The sequence below is a fragment of the Botryllus schlosseri genome, chromosome 2, assembly GCF_051294905.1.
Source record: "Botryllus schlosseri isolate E-star chromosome 2, Bs_hap1, whole genome shotgun sequence".
Lineage (NCBI taxonomy): Eukaryota > Metazoa > Chordata > Ascidiacea > Stolidobranchia > Styelidae > Botryllus > Botryllus schlosseri.
Window position 1 is genome coordinate 489521 of NC_137237.1, and position 22765 is coordinate 512285.

At 41.1% G+C, this 22765-nt stretch overlaps 1 protein-coding gene and 1 pseudogene across 1 annotated transcript; both read left to right on the forward strand.

Annotated features, from left to right (window-relative positions):
* Nucleotides 1-3844: 3844 nt before the first annotated feature.
* Nucleotides 3845-6130, forward strand: LOC145432823 (uncharacterized). The gene is made up of 2 exons (XM_080309630.1): nucleotides 3845-5680; nucleotides 5711-6130. Exons 1-2 carry the CDS (start codon nucleotides 4148-4150, stop codon nucleotides 6128-6130), a joined length of 1953 nt encoding a protein of 650 aa, XP_080165756.1. The 5' UTR covers nucleotides 3845-4147.
* Nucleotides 6131-17376: 11246 nt separating this feature from the next.
* On the forward strand, nucleotides 17377-17476 carry LOC145434722 (U6 spliceosomal RNA; annotated as a pseudogene).
* Nucleotides 17477-22765: the final 5289 nt, after the last annotated feature.

Sequence of the window (22765 nt, forward strand, 5' to 3'; positions counted from 1 at the left end):
CGATATTTTATACCGAGATAGGTCACAAGATTGTGTAGCCTATGGTATATCTTGATGATGTCATCAAACACTGCGCCAAGTTTCAAGTTTGTCACTCAATGATAACGGTAGTAATTGCCCGGTTAGCCATGTTGTGTACTGGCTTAATGCGATCATTGCATGACATAGCTAGTTAGCGAATCACCAGTGTTGAGCTTAGTCGAGCTGGAACGATAGCCTACTTGTGCAGCTATGTTATTGACTTGGCTGCATCCTTAGCAATTTAGTAGGAAATATAGAACAACGTGAACAGCCGAACAACGTCGTTTATGACAGAACTGACAATAGACCGAAGTATCAGCATTTCAAAAACCGACTGCCATGAAAATAATGACTGGATGGCAGTCATTTGTAGACGTTCACCCCTCTAACTGTGAGAAGATGGTGGTTAATAGCTATACTATCCATCGGGAACCTGACAGTAAACGTTTCTGCAAGAACGGTCTTGTGACTGACCTTGTGGTTTTTATGGCTCTACAACAGGACAACTAATTTTCGGCAATGACAGTCAATGATAGAACGAATAGTTGCAACCAAATCAAGAAACACATATCACTTTATAACCCCTCGTATAGGCTATACATCAGTGGTTCCCAAACTTTTCCAGCAGCGGCACACTAGAAAAATTCTAAAACGCTCGCGGCACACTTACAGAAAAAAGCTGCCGTTAAAAGAATATTTTCTGCACGTGCTAATATGCTTGTCTACACGAACATTTACGACTGAAACAATGTTGCATTGTTGTCCAACACACGAGCATTTCGTCGTCAATTTCAAATAATGATAATCGTTGAGTTACATTTTTCATCTGAACAAGTCACACACTATGTACAATGCGATAAGACACAATGCGATGTCATGAACAGTTCTTTTCGTTGTTGATCTTTTTGAAGCCGCGGCCCTTTCCTCTAGTTCAGTGGTCGGGAACCTATATCTCGCGAGCCATATATGGCTCTTTTGGGCATAAAGTATGGCTCTTTGCGAAAATTCTAATTTTGTGCGTTATTTATCAATATTGTAGCAACTTGTTATTAAATCTTCAGCACGACCAGTATAATTATTCTTGTGGCAGTATAAACATGTCTTTAAGAGGTGAATTCAGTGACTTATTCAGGGTTAGGGGCTCGGACCCTCAAATCTAAGTTGCTCGGACCCACAAATCTAAGTTGATGTCCCGCCTGCGCCACGAAATCTCGGATTGCACAATGCCTTGATTGCTCAATGAGAATAGCAGTCAAGGCGACGCCTGTATGACAATGCAGTTTTCAAATACGCATTGTCTTCCTGATCTATGGCGATAAATGAACTCCGTGGAAGTGACATTCACAATTACAAATAAAAATTACAAACAACACCATAGTGATCCACGTTCTTGATTGACAACGTAGCTTTGTAGCTACTGTTCAAATATAGGCGTGTGGCACAACGTTGTGTTACCGCCGAATACTTTGAGAATTGAGAAACTGAATCGGAATCGGTATGGCAATTACATTCAATTATTACACTGGTCAACAGAACGAAAAAAAAATTGGGCAGAACATCTAAGAGTCGTTTCTGGGGTTTTTGAGGTTGCTGATTACGAATATCACATTAGTGATTAGAGATTGGCTCTTGTACCCCTAAAAAAGTCCAAAATTACTGTATTTACCATTAAATATTTCACTTGGCAAGAAGAAAATCGTAGTTTTTTCTAATTTTATACTTCACTTCAATAGATAATAAGTGACTATAAAGAACCCTCATGTCGTCCCCATGGGTTATCTCCAAAACAAGAGCCAATTTGAAAAAACAAAGGTCATTTTCGGAATCAGCGCCCTTCAGAACCACCAAACCCACTCTCCACCCACTCTCTTCTCCACACTTTGTGTGCCTAAAAATATGCGTTGACCAGTGTTATCATTTATTATAAATTCTATGATATTTATGATGAATTGCGCTATGCTAATCCCGGCGGTGCCTCACCTATGCCTTACCTCCCCTTTCACGTTATATTTTCGAACAATAAATAGGCAAGTTGCGTGATTTTCGTAGTCAAAATGTTCAAAATCTACTTGACAGGTTAGGCACTGCCTCACGTGCCTCCCCTGAAGCCACGTCACAGACGCATCACACATTACAGTGGGTATGCATGCTGCTGTATAGTGACCATCATGTTTGGCTCTGCCTACTTATGTCCCCACGGATCCTCACATTTAAGAATATCGTCAAGACGAACCTACCTATAACTGACGAAAGTCGACGAATTCGCACTACCATGACGTCACGATTTTTCAATTCTGACGTATTAGTTGAATAAAATGTATGGCTCTTTGGAAGTTAAGATGGAAAATATGGGGTCAATATGGCTCTTCGGACAAAAAAGGTTCCCGACCACTGCTCTAGTTCTTTCCAGACATGGGGTGATTACTTCACGAATGTAATCGATTGCGATTACGATTACTTGTGAAACCCGCGATTACGATTACGATTACAGCAAAATCAGGAAGTAGGCGATTACGATTACATTTCAAAAGTAATCACGATTACTCACGATTACATTTGTTTTGCTTCCTAGAACTAATTTCAGAAGAGATATTGGAAGACAATATAAGACTTGCGATGAAAAGGTCTGATGAGATAACAACTTTCTTTATAACTCATACGTCATTTGCTTGTTACGCCATAAGGCACCCATTGCCCAAGTCTATGCAGGACTATTCGTCGCACTATTTGCATTCTTGCCAGATCCGTAACTGCCACACCCCAAACTCCCCAATAGGACCGGGAGCGAGCTCGAAGGGGACTCGAAAGTATTTTGAAGAGAGTTAATTAACTTGAAAATTTTCTTCGAGCTTCGGGATTTATTGTCTCTAAATAGCTGGATTTTGAAATGCCTACCGCTCCCCCTCAAGAATAAAAGCATGCATAATTTATAGGAATAGGCATTTCGGTGGCGGTCATTACCCCGCCACGACACACCAAAAGACGTATGCAATTTCGGCCAACATGCAACTCCACACAGTGTGCTACCAAAGAATGACCTTGGTCAAAACTTTGGGTATGTATCCATTGTCAGTAGCCGCGCTCTGTGGGCGTGACGAATAGTCCGGTCCTTCCAATATGAGCTCCAACAACGCAAATGCCAACCGGGGCACTTACAGAGGAATGAAGACATGACAATTTGTGTGTGCGTCTCACGAAAGTTTTTCTTTTAGTCTGCTACGTTTGGGCGACTACAGTATCTTTTGATTATATAAAAGACGGGAGGTCACGAATTAACAACATACAATAAAGTTATTATAACAACATACCAGATGCTATAATTATGAATTACGTGTCCCCAGCTCTACCGGTAAATCTGAATGAATAGCAATATAATGCAATTACCAATATTATTGACGAAATTCAGTCATCAACTTGAAAACTGACCACCCTATGGGGCCCCAATACCCAGGGTTGTAATGACTCGAGTCGAGATTTTTTGGTGACTAGATATGAGTCGAGTCATTTTTTCAAATGCGTGAATTGACTCGACTCGAGTCATTTTTTGTATTGACTCGACTTGTACTCGAGTCATGCAAGTCATGTGACTCGAGACCAGAACGGCCAAGACAGACATTCCATGTAACTTCGAAGAATAGTAAAGTTACCACATTATTTGTATTTCGTCTATTAGTACTGATACTTGGAAATGGGGCCGTAAAATGTGAAAACTGATGAAAATTACTATATTATGAACACGAGCCATTCTATATATCACTCGAGCAGAGTTGAAAAAAGTGGGTTGAACCGGAATGATCTGAAAACTGATCTGAGAACATAACTGTTATGTTCGTGCATTTACGTTTTAGTGTCGTACAACTCTTTCGTTCTATTGGATTAGTAATTACAGCCAATCATTATTTCCTCGTGTGTCGTGCTTGTATTTATACCCTGTGTTCTGTTGCCTCGTGGTCTTTCATTTAACTGCACTCTGGACCGTGTCGCTGCCGTTAAGTTATTCTGCTGATAATATACTGATTCTGTATTGCAACCTCGTCGCATTGAGTTATTGTTCAAACAAGATCAAGAACATAACAATTGGTGTCAGAAGTCGGATTCATAGTTATTTCTGCGACGAAGATAAAGCATGGATTCAGGTATATTGAAGCTGCTCGAGAAGCAGCAGGCAATGATGGCGAGCTTACATGAAACAATGGCAAATCAAAATGCACAGCGGAAAGAAGATATGGAGCAGCAAAATGCTCGGCACAGAGAAGAGATGGCACAGCAAAAGCAGCAGCATGAGCAAGCCATATCGCAATTAGCGCAGAGGTTGAGTCCCGGTGCGTCAACATCTGAAGCTACCGCTCCCAAGTTTGATTCATTTGTGAAATCAAAGGAGAAATGGGACCAGTATCTGCAACGATTCAACCATCACCTAGCAATTTACGGCATTTCCAACATGGAGAAGAAAAGAGCGTGTCTACTCTCATGGGTTGGACCTGAAACGTACTCGCTCCTACGTAATTTGATTGGTGCTGCTGATGTCAGTGCGCAAACTTTCGACGCGTTGACTGAGAAGTTGTCTACACACTTCAAGGACTCAATTCATGTGCAAGCAGCCAGGTACGAATTTTACAACTGTAAAATGCAACCGGGACAATCGTACGCCGATTGGATCGCTTCTCTACGCGGAATCTCCAAGGATTGCAACTTCATATGCTCAAGAGATGGCTGTGATCAGAGCTACGTTGATGAGCTAATGCGCGATCTCATCATTAAAGAAACGCCGCACGCGGATGTGAGACGGCATTGTCTAACACAAACCAATCCATCCCTTGACGACGTTCTCAAAGTAGCCGCAACATACGTGAGAACGCTGGAAACCGATAGGGTTATCCAGGGCGAGAGTAACGGTAAAGACACTTCCATCGTCAACAAAATGACGGGAAGTTATCAGAAGGGGAGAAAACCTTCCAAATCCAACCAAGGCAACTTCCCGGAAAGACTGAAATCCTGCAGCCGCTGTTTCATCGATCACCAGAGAAAAGACTGTCAATATCGACATGCAGTATGTCAGAAATGTGGTCGTAAAGGTCATATCAAACCTGTGTGCATGTCAACCAAACCTAGTATCACGCAACAGGTCACATCCGTCAATTTCTGCTCAGTGCCACTCCTCTCCTTCGACATCGGTCAACTATATCGACGCGTAGGAAACCAGCTCTGGATCAACTCCAGCATCAACGGCATTCCGTTGCCGACACAGTGGGACACTGGTGCACCCCCCGCCATGGTGGGATTGACTGGGTACAAAACTTTGGGCTCTCCGAAACTCTCAGCATACCATTGCTCTTTCGTAGCGTATGGCGACAAGCCACTGAAAGTGAAAGGTATTTGCACTGTAAGCGTGCAGGTGGGTTCTGAAGTTCGAGTTGGCTTAAAATTGGTGGTTCTCGACGAACACCGTGGGCAAAACATTTTTGGTCTCGATTGGAGCGATGCTTTCTCCATGACCGCTAAGGGAACGTCTGCTTTGGATGCAATTTCTTCGCAGATGGTCAAATCGCAATCATGTAATACTATTGACATTTCTGATTCGAACGACAAATTGGCATCTTTTCGGTCCAAATTTCCCTCCGTTTTCTCTAATGTATTAGGACGATGCACCAAGACAAAGGTGACAATTCACTTGAAAGCTAATGCCAAGCTGACAATTCACTTGAAAGCTAATGCCAAGCCCGTATTTAACAAGCCACGTCCTTTGCCTTTCGCAAGGCAAATCGCTGTTCAAACCGAATTGGATAGATTAGTCAATCAAGGTATCCTCGAACCAATCAATTACAGTGATTGGGCAGCACCAATTGTTGCCGTCACTAAATCAAATGGATCAGTACGCATTTGTGGTGACTTCAAAGCATTGAATCAACAAATTCAGATAGATCAACATCCCCTGCCCTCCTTGGATGAGATCCTTCACAAGTTACAGGATGGTTGTATTTTCTCGAAAATTGATCTTGCCGACGCTTATTTCCAGCTAGAATTAGATGATGATGCGAAGAATTTGTGTGTCATCAACACGCAATTCGGTCTATTCCGTTATCGACGCATGTTTCGGAGTCGCATCTAGCCCCGCAAATTTTCAACGTTGAATTGATGCCATGATCGCCGGCTTACCCGGTGTTGCTAGTTTTATCGATGACATAATCGTTACTGGCATTGATGAACGCGACCATTTTCGCAACTTATCGCTACTCTTTGAGCGCCTCACCGAGTACGGTTTCACCGTCAACTTCGCGAAATGTGAATTTTTCAAAAGTAGTATCGAGTACCTTGGTCACATAATCGACAAGGACGGCAAACGCCCGTCTCACAAATCCGTTGAAGCAATCAAACAGTTGCCTAAACCTCAGGATGTTCGCCAGCTACAGGCATTCCTGGGCAAAGTCAATTATTATCGCGCGTTTATTCCTAATTTTACGAATAAAGCCGCTGCTTTGTACCGCCTTCTTCAAAAAGACGCGAAATTCATTTGGAATACGGACTGTGACGCAGCTTTTCGCATTCTCAAAAACGACGTAATCGACGCTACGCAGTTAGCTCATTATGATGTAAACAAGCAGCTCATTTTGTCAACTGATGCTTCTCAATTCGGAATTGGCGCTGTCCTCTCAATCGAGCACAATGGCGAAGAGAGACCGATCGCGCACGCATCCAAAACACTTTCCGATTCGCAAAAATCCTACTCTCAAATCGAGAAGGAAGCTCTGTCAATCATTTACGGAGTCACTAAATTTCGTCAATTCTTGTATGGTAGAAAATTTACGCTCGTAACGGACCACAAACCGCTTTTAGCTATTTTCTCGCCAGACAAGAAAATCCCCGTGATTACAGCGCAACGCTTACAGCGATGGGCACTAACGCTCATGTCTTACCAATACGATATTCGCTATAAACCGACTAATCAGCACGGAAACGCCGACGGTTTATCTCGTCTACCAAAGGGTCCAGACCCTGAGTTTGACGAACTGGAAATTCGTGAAAACGCGGAGATCGTTCACGCTATTAATATGGCATTCGATGGCTTACCGTTAACTCGCAATGAAATTCGCGACGCGACGCTGAAAGACGAAACCATGAAACTAGTAAAATTATCTGTCACTCATGGTAATTGGAATCCAAAGACGCAAATTGATGATTTTTCTTGGTTTTCGACTCGCAAACATTCGCTTTCTCTGCACGAAGACATAGTCATACTCAATATTGATGGTTTTCAGCGCGTAGTAATTCCGCAGTCACTTCGCTCGCGAGTCTTATCATTGTTGCACGAAGGACTTTGGGGTATCGCGAAAATGAAGCAGATGGCTCGACGTTACATCGCATGGCCTTCCATTAATCGCGACATTGAAAATCTCGTGAAGAGTTGCAACGCTTGCCGCAAGGTAATGAAAGCGCCTGATCGTCAGTATCGCGAATGGCCTAAAACTTCTGAAAGCTTTGAACGAATTCACTTGGATTTCGCAGGTCCAATAAACAATAAGATGTTTCTTGTCATCGTCGATGCGCATTCGAAATATCCTTTCGTTAAAGTAATGAATGTCGGTTCTACCACAACCTTGTGTGTGGTCAACGCTTTGAGGGAAGTCTTCTCTATCGAAGGCTTGCCCATAACAATTGTCACGGATGGCGGGCCGCAATTCACATCGAATGAATTCGATACGTTTTGTTCTAATTTGGCAATCAGCCATATCGTATCACCGTCTTTTCACCCTGCCTCGAACGGGGAAGCGGAGCGTTTCGTCCAGACTTTGAAAGCTGGATCAATAAAAAATTGCGACGGGGGAAAAGATCTCAACTTCGCGCTCCAAACACTTCTCGCTACGTACCGATGTGCACCGCACCCGGGCATAGACTGGAAAACGCCTGCCGAGATTTTACATGGTCGACAGCCGCGCAATTTGTTAAGTTTGTGCTCGCCCTTCGACAAATCAAAACCCGTTACGCCTGGACAATCAGTCACTCATTTCGAGATTGGTTCCGCGGTTTACGCTCGCAGTTACCGAAGCGGACCAAAGTGGGTTGCTGGCGTGGTGACGGAAATACTGGGGCGTGTTGTGTACATTATAAGAACAGATCATGGGTATTGGAGAAGGCATAAAAACCAACTCCAACCACGCTTGATTTCCACAAGTAATGATACAGCCACACAGGAAGTTGCTCAGCCTCAACAGTCCCAAGCTGAGCAACCATTGGTCAGGAATAGGGCACAACGCCCTGCAGCTAGTCCTGCCCGTACGTCGGGTAGACGTTATCCTCTCAGGAACAGAAAGCAAACCGATTTCTACAGACCTACGTAAATGTGGGCAACCCTCTCAACTTATAGGGGAGGACTGTTATGTTCGTGCATTTACGTTTTAGTGTCGTACAACTCTTTCGTTCTATTGGATTAGTAATTACAGCCAATCATTATTTCCTCGTGTGTCGTGCTTGTATTTATACCCTGTGTTCTGTTGTCTCGTGGTCTTTCATTTAACTGAACTCTGGACCGTGTCGCTGCCGTTAAGTTATTCTGCTGATAATATACTGATTCTGTATTGCAACCTCGTCGCATTGAGTTATTGTTCAAACAAGATCAAGAACATAACAATAACGACTTGGACTCGTACTAAACACTATGACTCGGACTCAACCCTATACTAGCTGACTTGGACTCGGACTTGACTCGGAGGGAACTGAAAATGACTCGACTTGACTCGAGTCAAAACTATAAAAGTGAGATTGACTTGTGACTCGGAACGTTGTGACTTTGGTTACAACCCTACCAATCCCAATGTTTGGAGTGCGTGACGAATTGCTGTTTTGGTCCTGATTGTACCTGCAATCCACGCAAACATGGTGTACAAGCGGATGGCTATGGCGACAGGTAGACAGGTATAAATGTCGAGTGAAGAATTGTGAAATAAGGATTGGCGCCCGTTCCAAGTAGAGTCATATGAGAATAAGAAAAAGTGAACTTAATACAGATACTGAAAGCTGCCGTCACTAGAAACGGCAAAGAACGGCTCGGTTACGATACATATCAGCAGCTGTTGATTTTAACCATCGTAATGTATTATTTGACGAGTACAAAATTTCAAATCTTTGTCCGGTGTACGTAGGCCTACAATACATACGTATACCACATAGATAGGCCTACTGCTCGCCAAGCAGCAACGGTCAAACTGTGTTTAACTAAGCAGAACCAAACATCAATTACTATTTGAAACTAGACGGCCGTAAACCAAACTTTACGCTGATTGGTCGAGAGACAATGGCCGTGGATACGACGCAGCAACGGAGGACGCTGCATTTACTTCAACATGTAGTCGGCACTACGATGTATTCCTATAGCCGTGTAGACTGTATAAAAACGACAAGATTACAGTTAAATGTTTATTTCTTCATCAATAATGAAATTAGGAAAGGAAATAAAATATTTAATAACATATACTGAAATATAATGCCGAAATACTACTGTGTTTATGAATGCAGTGCCACCAATGGCAATGAACTGGGGAAGAAAAGATTTTTCCATTCATTTCCTTCCAACGCAAAGGTCAGGAAGGCTTGGGAAAGCAGAGTAAGAAGGCAGGATTTCAAGCCTACTTCCACAAGCTTCATTTACTCCTCATCGCCGACCTCACTGCAGTTGCACTGACTTAAAAAGCCCAGAAATCACAGTGAGGCGAGCTACAAGTCGGCAGCTAAAGAGCCGATGAATCGCGAGCCGATGCATGAGAGAGTGGAAAGAATGTCAAAGACAAGAATAAATGCATTGATCAGTTCGAATACTGTCATGTCGTGGAGCACAAAGCCTTAAACAGGCTAAAAGCACCACAGTTGTGTACAATAATAATAATAATAATAATTTGCTCCTACCAATTTTGCAAGGAAGATTTTGCTGCTAGTGCATTATAGATATACCAATACAGTCACGTCTAAAGAGAGGTGCGATTCCCAGTCGCAATCTCCGTGGTGAAGCAGAAGATTATGCGCATTGCAAAGAGGCGGACCCTGAACTCCATGCCGTGTCAACTGTCTTCCTGCAATGTTGTGGATGCTGCACATGCAAATCTGATATTGTCATCTGGTGATCCTGATCTAGAATCGCCATCGTGTAGCCTTGAAATGGAATCTTCAAATCCATCACCTGAATCTTAGGGTGAGAAGCCAACGAAGTCAGTCATATGCAGATTAGCTACCTAAGCCCACAGAACATCAGAACAGAGAGGATGTGCAGAATGGGGTAAATACATAGGGCTCTTCGACTCACAAGTAGCAATTTTGGTAGGATTTTGGACTGCTTTGAGGGGAACAAGACAGCATGTACTCCATATGCAACATCTCTTTTCAAATCACTTCAATGACAGTACAGTATCAACTGGTATTCAATATTGTGGGGGTTATTGCACGAAGAAAGCGCCATTCAAGACTACTAAGCATCACGCATGTGAATGTAGCAAAGATTGGTCATGTTCTTTTTCCATATGGATATCTGGGTGCTTCACATGATAGAGTGATTCTAGCTGAGCAGACCTCATCTGCACTGGTGTGCTTGAGGTATCGTAACAGCACATGCAATGAGTTCATGAAATTTGAACTTGGGCAGAAATCACAGGAAAGTAGTTTTTATTTGACTGCTGCTAGATAATTACAAGTAAATCACTCTTATTGGCATCAAATTCAGGCCCAAATGTATGCCACAAATAGTCCTGCCTTCTTATACTCTGCCTTCCCAAGCCTTTCTGTCCTTTGCGTTGGAAGAAAATGAATGGAAAGATCTGTTCTTCCCCAGTTCATTGCCATTGGTGGCACTGCATTCATAAACACAGTAGTTTTTCGGCATTATATTTCAGTATATGTTATTAAATATTTTATTTCCTTTCCTAATTTCATTATTGATGAAGAAATAAACATTTAACTGTAATCTTGTCGTTTTTATACAGTCTGCACGGCTATAGGAATACATCGTAGTGCCGACTATATGTTGAAGTAAATGCAGCGTCCTCCGTTGCTGCGTCGTATCCATGGCCATTGTCTCTCGACCAATCAGCGTAAAGTTTGGTTTACGGCCGTATAGGCAGAGTGATGATTATTGTCTTACTGCGAGGTAGTGGCGTCTGGAGTGTATTGATAACCTGATATACAGCATGGCTTACTCTGTTCTAACAATCACGCAACAATGTACAATGTACATCGAATATATATTTACTACGTGTGGATACTTCTTACGCAAGGAATAGCAAAGCTAATTCTTCTGACGTAATAATGAGCAGTGGCGTTTGAAAATCAACCGTTTGCGATATCAATAACCTGGTATAATTATAGAGACTGTAGGATGGAGCGACGACCCATTGTTCTAAGTTCAGATCCGTCACGCTTGACTTTGCATTCGCGAAAGTCCGATTGTCCTATTTTACATGTAAAAGTATACGCGATTTCGGAAATGCATGGACGAATTTGAGTGCCGAAAAAGGGTGGAAATATTCTGGCTAGACGGCTCAAATTTTGCATGTCACGAGGAAGCATCAATATGTTCTCACTAAAATAATTTCACAACTGTCCTCCACCCAGAACACGTTTAAAATCAATTTCCCGCAATGCCTTATTCAGTGATAAGTTCTCCGCGGCCGAATCCCGTAAACTCGTAGACAATGCTATAATTGATAAGGCTTTATGCGGTAATAATTGAGTGGCCGTTGAAAGCCGCTGATACCGATACCAAACTATTTTCTGTGCATAAGCAACCGATGAAAAAACGAACAGCCTACACGAAAAGCGGATGAAAAAGAGCTACGAAAAGATTATCGATGCATCCAAAAGATCAATATCGTACACTGTTTCATCGGGCATTAGGCCTATGTTACAGTCTCCTTCTTTCCATCAGGGACCCCTCAAAAGGAGATCGTATCAAGACGTTGCTCCATAAGGAGACGTAAGTAAAGCAGCTGTCTCAACTTCAACAAAATTAACAGAGTAATTTATAATAGAGCCGCAATCTGCGAAAATCATTTTGAGGAGAGCGATATCATTCAGCTCAAAACCAGAAAGCAACTCAAAGTGGGAGCTCTGCCTAAGCTAAATTTGCCTTAAAGATGTAGCACAATCATAAAGGTATACCGGGTATCTCTCACTCAGATCAAGAAACCAATGCACCAAACGATTTCAATTGATATATTTATTCATATAGAAGGCCGGCACACGGAACTAGAATATTGATTGGTCTGCTATTAAATTTCATTATTAACACCACACATTCAACAGAATTGCACAATATACCATTCCCTGCTATTGATACCAGACATTCTTGCAGTGGAAACTTTTTCCTCAGCTTGAACAAGTGCATCAACAATCTTCACGAGCAAAGATGCAGCAAGAAGCTGATGCTGCAGTCCAAGAAGTTTGCTTGCCTGCTGGCAAATGTTGGAGTAGTATTGATAAATACCATCAGTACCAACGTCACAGAACACAGCATTCAAGCGTTTGACAGGTGGAAAAATAAGATTTAAATCCAATTCCTCAAATCGTGGTCCACACCTGGAAATAGAATGACAATTACGGCAAGCAATCTTCAAAATGTTCATTACTCGGTCGATGTCAATTTGCTCAGTTGGTGACGGGAGCTTATGCACTTTCCCGCGCTTCTTGAGTTCCCTTACAGTGGGAAATATGGCTTTGTAGCTGCACATAATACACCTACAAACTATATCCAAGCGATCGCGACTCGTAAATGTATTACGCTTATTCCTGACGCGTTACCGTTCGAATATTAACATTCTGATACATTCGTACCGCTCTGACTTGCACGCTCAAAAGGTGCCAGTCAGAGAGCATGTTCATATTATTGTTGTTGTGATTACAGATTGAGTGTAGCTATACTTGTCTGGTGTTCTCAGTATCGAAATGAGAGTTACGTAGTTAGTTAACTACTCAGTAGGAAACGAGTTCCTACAGCTTCACAAACGTCACAACTTATTCCACTCCACTCATCCAATCCTTCGAAGCATTGGGAAATTTCCTCCTCGGTGATGGATTCCCAATCCTCCCACAATGATTCTTCGGCCATAACTTTTACGAAAAAGTATCGGTTATAAAGGAATCAAAATTTCTGTGAAAGCATAATACTCAGAATTTTATTTCCGTTTTGCCGTTTCATTTTCATAGCTTGCCCTTTTATTGTTATCTTCTATCATCATATAATACGCCACTATAATAGCTATTATCAGTGGCGGCTCGTCCTATAGGGCAACTGGGGCATTGCCCCACCTAAAATTCCGTTCAATAACAATTCTTTACCATTTATAGACGCACAACAATCTATATGTACCGAAATCCCAGCGAAAATCGTATTCTTCTTGTCCTTTCGCTTGTAAATGCCCATGTATAGCGAAGTCTCTGCGAAAATCGAATTCTCTTCCGTTTTTTCGCTTTGCGAATGCCTAGCCGGGGCATGCCCAGGTAGCGCTCATAACAAGCTTTCACTGCCTATTCTCTCAAAGCCGCGCACAATAAAGAAACAGTGATTTACTCTCTCCTATTCATAAAATTACCGAGCAGGTAGGGCAACATAGCATGGTTGCCCCTAAGGTGTGATATAACAATCGTATCTATATCTGAACTCGGTTACCGTCATATGCGTTTAGTCGACATTTGCTGGTATAGGTCGATTTTGATGGTGTTTCACACTATGATAATTCTTGAAACTTGGTATGTCATGTCGTGATGGTGGTATTTAACACTGTCCTAAGTTTCAGGGTTTCTACTCAAAGTTTAGGGTAGTAATTCTGTTTCCAAAGTTGATTGTGTGCTGATCCGTTATGTATCGCAAACAGATTTTACTCAAAAGCCGGTATTGGTATCCATTGATTTTGACGATGTTCCATACCGAGATCGGTCATGACATTTGGTACGGTAAGTCTTAATGTTAGTATCGAACGCTGTACCAAGTTTCAAGTTTGACACTGAACTATGTTGGTGGTAATTTCGTTTCCTAAGTCGAGTGAGAGCTGACTCGTCATTTATCGCAAACATATTTTACGCGAAGCCGGTACTGGCCTCCATTGATTTTAACGATGCTCCTTAGCTAGATCCGTCATGAGCTTTTACATGGTATGTCTTGATTTTAGTATCCAACGCTGTGCCAAGTCTCAAGGTTGTCACTCAATGATTAGGGCAGCAATTTCGTTATCAAGGTCGAGTATGGTAGAGATGTGAGCTGATCTGACACTTAGCCTACCTAACGCATTGCGGATTTCACGCAAAAGCCGGTGTATCTGTATTAACGCTAACTGTGTTCCATACTGAGATAGTTGATGAGATGATGATATCATGAAACAGTTTACTAACATCCTCGGTTTGCATTCAAATATTTAGTTTTATTTTATATTCTTCAATGTCAATTTCACCGTGAAATTGTGGCCTTCAGGCCATTTGCTTACAATTACAACCCCTGTCAAGCGCGATAGCTGTTTCGTTTTCGATGGCGGCTAACAGCTGATCGCTTGATCAGCCTATTCCTCAGTAAATTTTACGCAAAATTCGCTGTTGATCTGTTCATATTGATTTTGACAGTGTACCATACCGAAAACGGTCATGAGGCTACTTCTCGATGATTTCATGTAACAGTGTACCAAGTTTCCGGCTTTCAATCACGTATTTATTCGGTAATATATTTTCCAAAGGCGATTTTGCAGCAGACATGGACACTATAGACCGTAAGCTGTATGTCCGTGTGACAGTCTCCAGCCTCAAGGCCAAAATCCCCTATGCTGTACCGGGACCGAATTTCCGAGGCTGCTATCCGTAGTTCTTCAGAATCATGTTTTGTATTCAATATGACATGTCCAATCTATGAGATAACAATTGCGTTTGTGTCCGAACTCGTTGACCTTTCCAGTTACGCTTACGCAATCTCTCGAGTTATAGTCATTTCCATTTCTGCAGATAATTAGTCAGGTGTTGGGGCGAACATGAACCGTGTCGAATCTTTGTTCCAGACTTGGACAACTAGAAAATTTTCAGCTTTGCTGAATTAGATTAGAACTAGAATTAGAGCTCTACAGTTTTTTTCAAACTAGATTAGAATTAGAATTGGAGCTGCACAGTTTTTCCAAATTAGATTAGAATTAGAATTAGAGCTACTAAGCTTTTTCCAGATTAGATTAGAATTAGAATTAGAGCTATACTTAGTTCGCAAAAACTTGGAAATCGAATGAAATTGTATATGGGATTTGAATACAGCAAAATGCAGTTCACATCAAATCACAGTGCGTGGTGCAAAAGGCCGCGAGGCGATATGCGCCACATATTTTTGTTTAATAAACAACAACAACAGTGCATTCCTATAAACATGAGAATGGTGAACTTCTGTACACCAAGCTTGGCTCGATTTTTACTATACTTTCATAAAATATTACTTCTTTTATGGTAACCGTGGGCATCGCCCATGTTAGTCAGAATGGCGATGTACTAACGTAAAGTTTTAGAAACTAGAGTGTTGTTCGCAGACTACAAGCTACTCTAGCAGGCTATATTCGTCATAATATCTACTATTACTGCACGTGCACGGTATAAGTAAGGCGATGGCGGCTTGGCACTGGATTTCCCTGCGCAAGCGGAATATTCTTTTTAACTCACTGCAATATGCCTCGGACAAAGAGGAATTTTCAGGAAAACAAAAATTAGATTAGAACTAGAATTAGAGCATATGAACATTTCACAAATTAGATTAGAATTAGAATTAGCGCATGGAAGCATTTCACAAATTAGATTAGAATTAGATTACTGGCATTTCGCTCTAATTTAGTGAAATTAGACAACTAGAATTATCTAGTTGTCCAAGTCTGCTTTGTTCCGCACTTCGTTTACGCAGTTACCACACTTCAAGTCACAGCTCACCAGAAGACCTCTCGCGGCACATACGTTAAAATCACTGTTGTCGTTACCGTACTACCAAGTTACTTGTTTACTTTGACGTCATCTTGATAAAAAGTCGCTTGCAGCCCTTGCCCCACCACCCGATATTGTCACGAGCCGCCCCTGGATCATAAATCATCGCTGGTATTCACCGACCGTGCGCATTGCGCAGCGATATACCGGCATATTCATCGCTTCGTACGGCAACAAGCGCAAGACCGTCACGCAAGTATCCAAGATATTCACTAATCAGGCCAAAGATATTAGGACGTCCAATTAGTCACAGAGTCCGTTATAAGTATTCAACCTCCAATACTCCGACCCACTCCCATCGACAACCATGCATTAAAGAACAAAAACTCAACTTTCCACCGTCTGAATTGCATGTGGGATTAATAGTGGTACACGTAACAATGGGTAGCTCCCTACGCAAAGCGGAGCGTGACCGATCTAAAGGGAGTTGAAAATATTATTGCGCGCAGTGTAAATAGAGTAGTTCAACTTATATAGATATTTCGGTATATCAATGCACTAATACCAGTATAATATAAAATATTTATAGTAATATGGGCAATAATACCATAAATATTCATTTTTACAAGATAATTGCTGCAAAACCATGCACACAAAATATGTTGCGGATGAATATTAATTAGGCATTTAAATCAGTCGTCACTCCATCCTACAGTCTCTATAGTATAATATCTCTTCCTTGTTCACGAATGTTCGGTTATGTCATATTAATTGTACAAATAAAAAGTAATCGTTCTTTCACAAAGAAATCGATTAGATATGTGAAGTAGTCGATTACGATTACGATTACTTTGGATTTTTTTCGAATGTAATCGATTGCTATTACGATTACTTGAAAATGCTGTAATCGTCGTAATCGATTACGATTACTAATCGCGATTACCCCATGTCTGGTTCTTTCCATTCCTTTTGAGTGCTTTCTTTCTTTCTCCGGGTCTTTTTAGTCGCCGGAAGAACAGCAACGGCGTGGGAAGAGGAGCCCAGATAAACCACCGACGGAAATCGAACCGGCTCCGCCAGATTTGTAGGCGCTTTTATCGTCACCACTACGCTATATGTCCCCCGCCCAAAGGTCTCTCGGCTACAACTATGTTCAACCGTTCATGATATGTTCAAATAACGAAACGGTATAATGTTTTGTCAGCCACGCCCCAAAAAACGCTGATACTGGACTTCCATCGGGTTATTTCCATGGTTAACTTCGTCACTATCAGATTATGCAGAAGAAATCACCCAATCTGTCCCATAGGAGAGCCTATAATAATCTTGTATAGGTTCTGTTATAATTGCGAATACGGATAAGGAGTCATCACCGTAAATTACGGGCATTTTTTTAGAAATGTTTGCATATCCTGGCAGATGTGATAATCACACACACACACACATACAATACAAATATATACACATACTAAAATTGGAATGATACAGAGTAGAAGAGCATGGCCTGCACAAGGATGGCGCGTAGAATCGTGAAGCGTCCAATAAATCACACCCAGCTCGAAGAAATTTTTAAGTTTGGTATATCTGCCGACAAATATTATACTTTAGGTTTATTTGCGAAATTATTTTAGGCTTCCTTCCAGCTTGGACCCTTTCAAATTATGGGATAGCGGGGCGAGGCAATCACGATCCCATTCACAAAGGGTTAAAGATGCAAGATCTTTAAATTAAAATTATGCTCGATTTTACATCGATAATGGAATAAGATTCGAAAGCAGACAGTTAAAAATATAATTTTTAAAACGGGTCCTTTCGTATATCAATGATCTGTTCTTCTTCTTCAAAAAGATTGGATGTTTTATTGCTATACCTATGCTCAAAGATGGTAACAGCAGATACTGGGAAGTATCGCTGCAGTGCCCACAGTTTGGGAATCACTGCTCTTCATAGGGGCAATTTCATGGTTAGGTTACGTCTGAAGGTAATCCAAAATCGTAATAAAGAGTAACTGCCTTGTGTAAATGGCCATTCTAGCCGATATCCAAAAGATACAGCATGTAGCTTCATACTCATTTCCAAAACGTCAAAGCATGTATATGAACACGTCAACAACCGTTGCAACACTTGCGCATGAAATAAATTTTTGAAATACTGCATCTGGGCACTTGCAAGCTATCAAATTAGATCGATATCCCCAATCTAGCAGTCGCAGGTTATATTTCTGTCACTCCCCACCAGCCACGGGGTGATTACTTCATGAATGTAATCGATTGCGATTACGATTACTTCTGAATGACGCGATTACGATTACGATTACGATCACAGCAAAATCAGGAAGTACTCGATTACGATTACGATTACATTGGAAAAGTAATCACGATTACTCACGATTACATTTATTTTGCATCTTAGAAGTTATATTGGAAGACAATATATGGATTGCGCTGAAAAGGCCTGATGAGATAACAGACTTCCTTTAAAAAGATGCGTCATTTTCTTGTTACGTCATAATGTACCAATTGCCCATTTTTATAAAGGACGATTTATCGCACCCAACGATTTACATTTTTGCCAGATCCATGACTGCCGCACCCCAAATTTCCCAATAGGGTGGGAACGAGCACGAACTGTACTCAAAAGTATTTCGTAAACCAACATAACTTATAGAGTATTTTCGAGAGATTTAATTAAGTTGAAAATTCTCTCTACATAGCTTGATTTTGAAATGCATATGTCTCCCTTTCAAGAAAGAAAGCATCATACATAATTTATAGTAGTGTAGTATTTAAAACAAATAGTTGTTTAAAACACTCTGTTTGAAACATGTTTTAAACAGTGTTTTAAACAAAGGCATTCAAAAAACCTAAATTGTGTTTTTTTAAGTAGCAAAATTATGCCATAATTGTGTAAATACTTTCCAAAAAACATTTTGTATGAGCCTACGGACAATTACCACCCGATTTAGCCGACGTACATCGATGTGGGATTGTTGGAACCCTCAAAATAGTCTGTTCAGCAGTTATACTACAGATATTTCGTCAAAGGAACTATATTGACCAATGTATTTTCAATTGTCAATGTCAATCCACTATGACGTCCCGAATGAATATTCGTGACGTCATGGCTTAACAAAACATGTTTTAAGCAAGGGCCTTGTTTCATACATGTTTGCTTTAAATTGCTTTTTGTTTTAAATGCAACCCTAATTTATAGTAATTTTAGGCATTTACGTTCCAGCAGTCAATATCGTGCCACGACACACCAAAATACACATTCAGTTTCGACCAACACGCGACTTAACGAAGTGTGCTACTAAAGAAAGAACTAGGGCGAAACTTAGGGTATGTGTCCATTGTCAATAGCCGCGCTGGGTGGGAGTGACTAATCGTCAGATCCTTCCAATCTGAGCCCACTATGCAGATGCCACCAGGGCACGCACAGAGCATTAAAGACATGACAATTTGTGTGTGCGTCTCACAAAAGTTTTTCTTTCAGTCTGCTACGTTCGGCATACAACAATATCTGTTGATTATGTAACAGACCGGAGGTCACGAATTAACAACATACATTAAAGTAATATAAACAAGATACCAGATATTATAATTATGAATTAAGTGCCCCCAGCTCTACAGGTAAATCTCACCATCGGGTGCTGAGAGATGATTAAAAATTAATAGTAATATAATGCAATTACCAATATTATTGACGAAATTCAGTCTTCAACTCTAAAATACCACCCTATGGGGGCCAAAGACCAACGTTTGGAATGGCGGACGAATTGTTGTTTTGGCACTGATTCTATAGCTACAGCCCACGCTAACATGGTATACAAGCTCATGGCTATGGCGGCGGGGCCCAATGTTGAGTAAGAATTGTGAAATAACGATTGGCGCCCGTTTCAAGTAGAGTCATATGAGAATAAGATGCAGAGAACATAAAATTCTGTCTTCAACTTGTTGCAGATAATGTGCTCCAAGCTGCCATTACGAGAAACTAAAAAAACGGCTCGGTTATGATATATATCAGCAGCTGTTGATTTTTAATGCTTCGTTGTGGAAACCGTTATGTTTTATTTGACGAGTACAAAATTTCAAATCTTTGTCCCTTGTACGTACGTACTACATAGGCCTACTGCTCGCCAAGCTGCAACGGTCAAACTGCGTTTATCTATGCATAACCAAACATCAATACGCAAGTTACCATTTTAAACTAGGCAGAGTGGTGATTAATTATCCTGCTGCGAGGTAGTGGTGTGTGGAACGCGTTGATAACCTGATAAACATGACGGTGGGTGTTCATACAATCACACTAATGTACGTACATTCGTACATCGAATATCTATTTACTGTGGACACTTCTTACGCAATGACGAGCAAAGCTAATAGGCTACTTTTGACGTAATAATGAGCAGTGGCGTTTGAAAATCACATGTTTGTGCCATCACCAAACTGGTATCCATGTTCACGAATGTTCATTGTTCAGTTTATGTCATAGTCCTTGTACAAATATAAAGTAATCGTTCTTTAACAGAGAAATCGATTAGATATGGGAAGTAGTCGATTACGATTACGATTACTTCGGAATTTTTTCGAATGTAATCGATTGCGATTACGATTACTTGAAAATGCTGTAATCGTCGTAATCGATTACGATTACTAATCGCGATTACCCCATGTCTGCTCCCCACTATGATGTTGTGACATCACCAAAAGTGAAGTAGAGTCACCAAAAAATCGTGACTCGAGTCGAGTCATGAGTCGAGCGACATAAAGTTCTACGAGATTAAAAAAATCGAGGAGTCTGCACTTTTATTCACACCCAAAGGGTGGTCCTCGAAAAGATAACCTAATCAGAATCCCATCACGGCTATAAATCCCACGTTCCTACGTGTAAGCATCATTTGGATTAAAATGTTGTGGTGTAAGTCTGAGTTAGATTATGGTTTCGTTTATAAGGGGTGTATATATTCACACCCTCACATCACGGGGGCACACTGGTGTGAATACACGCTATTTTCGACAAGAGTGCAGACTCCTCGATTTTTTTAATCTTGTTAAACATTACGTCGCTCTACTCATGACTCGATTCGAGTCCAATTCTAGTCACGATTTTATGGTGACTCGGCTTGACCCGATTCATTTTTTCAAATGCATAACATAACTCTACTCGACTCGAGTCAATTTGGGTATTGACTCTACTTGCACTCGAGTGATTGTGCATGACTCGAATCAAGTCATATGACTCGATACTAGGACTGCTAAGACAAACATTTCATTGTAACTTCGAAGAATAGTAAAGTCACCACATGATTGGTATTTCGTCTATCAGTCCTTCTACTCGGAAAATAGGGCCAGAATCTGTTAGGACTGAGGAAAATGACGATATTATGAATGCGAGCCGTTCTATATCACTCGAGCAGAGTTGAAAAAGGGGGTTTGAACCGGATTGAACTCGAAACTGAACAGTGAACACGGTGAGTTGGACTCGGACTCGAGTCACTTCACTATGACTTGGACTCGACCCTCTACTAATTGACTTGGACTCGGACTCGAGTCACTACACTATGACTTGGACTCGACCCTCCACTAATTGACTTGAACTCGGACTTGACTCGAGTCAAAACTATAAGACTGACTATGACTTGTGACTTGGTTACCACCGTGGTAGTCAAAAAAAATATGAATCACAAAAAACAACCAACCGAAATCTGTGTAAGGGATTTCAAGTTAAATCATGACGTAGTGTGTCGACAGTCGGTTGATCACAAATTTCATTTATAGGGCACAGTTCAGCTACAAAAATTCATTGAAAATAACCGTTGACCAATAATGCTAATTTACCGGATTGCTGATCTCAAATAATATAGTGATACGGTTCTATAGAACCGGTGAGAACCATCACCTGGATCTGACAACTGGTCAAAGGGGGTCAAAGTAGTCATCGTCAAGTAGAAGTAGAAAATCTACTTGAAGCACTTCAAAAAGGAGAAATACTCGTTACTGACCACCCATGCAACTGTTTTACGGTCAAATTGAGCAAAATCGTCTTCGCATTCCCAAGAGATTTTCCTCCCCTGCCCGCAGGTTAAGGTAAACAACTTGTGTAACTGACGACAAATAACGGTTATATCAAACACCTATATAGGCTTCCGTTAAATGTTACAAAAATTACGCGATACTGCATCGGAGGAGACCTCATTCATATCTATAAATTTTACTTGACCGAAAAACTATTTCAAAAAACACCAATATAAAGATATGACGACACTGATGTGATTCGCCGTGACGTCATAACCGTAAGTTTAAGTAGCAAGAACGGTCTGGCGAACTTGTAACATCGAACATATGGAAAATAAGCGCAATGTGCTATTTTCAGATGATACATGAATTCCTGTTGGTGGATTTCGACAAAAGTCGACTTGAAGGCATTTTTCTGCTTCGATTATTCGAATGTTGACGCCGTCATATCAGGTGATGTACGATTGTTGATATGCAAAGTTCTTTCCAATTCTGCTGAAGATTGCACCTGACGAGTGTCGGCCGAAAATATTCTGGTTTATTTCAACATTAATATATTATTCAACTCTCATTGATTTTGGCCACGATGACCTCCCTCGCGCCATCAGTTCAAATGGAATAAAGCTCATCTCATGCTGTGAACTTGCTATAACTTCCAATCTTTTCATTGTATGGCAATCTTATGGAGGTTTTAAAAGGATAAAATAATTGAAACTCAAGTCATCCAAGAAATTATACCTAACCAAGATGAATATTTCTATAGATACTGTTGCGACCTTTCTTTCTGTATCATAACGTGGAAACATTTCACGAAACGCATC

Coding starts and splice junctions, on each gene's coding strand:
- LOC145432823 (XM_080309630.1), top strand. CDS start 4,148: ATGGATTCAGGTATATTGAAGCTGCTCGAGAAGCAGCAGGCAATGATG. Junction 5,681..5,710: donor GACGATGCACCAAGACAAAG/GTGACAATTCAC, acceptor GCTAATGCCAAG/CTGACAATTCACTTGAAAGC.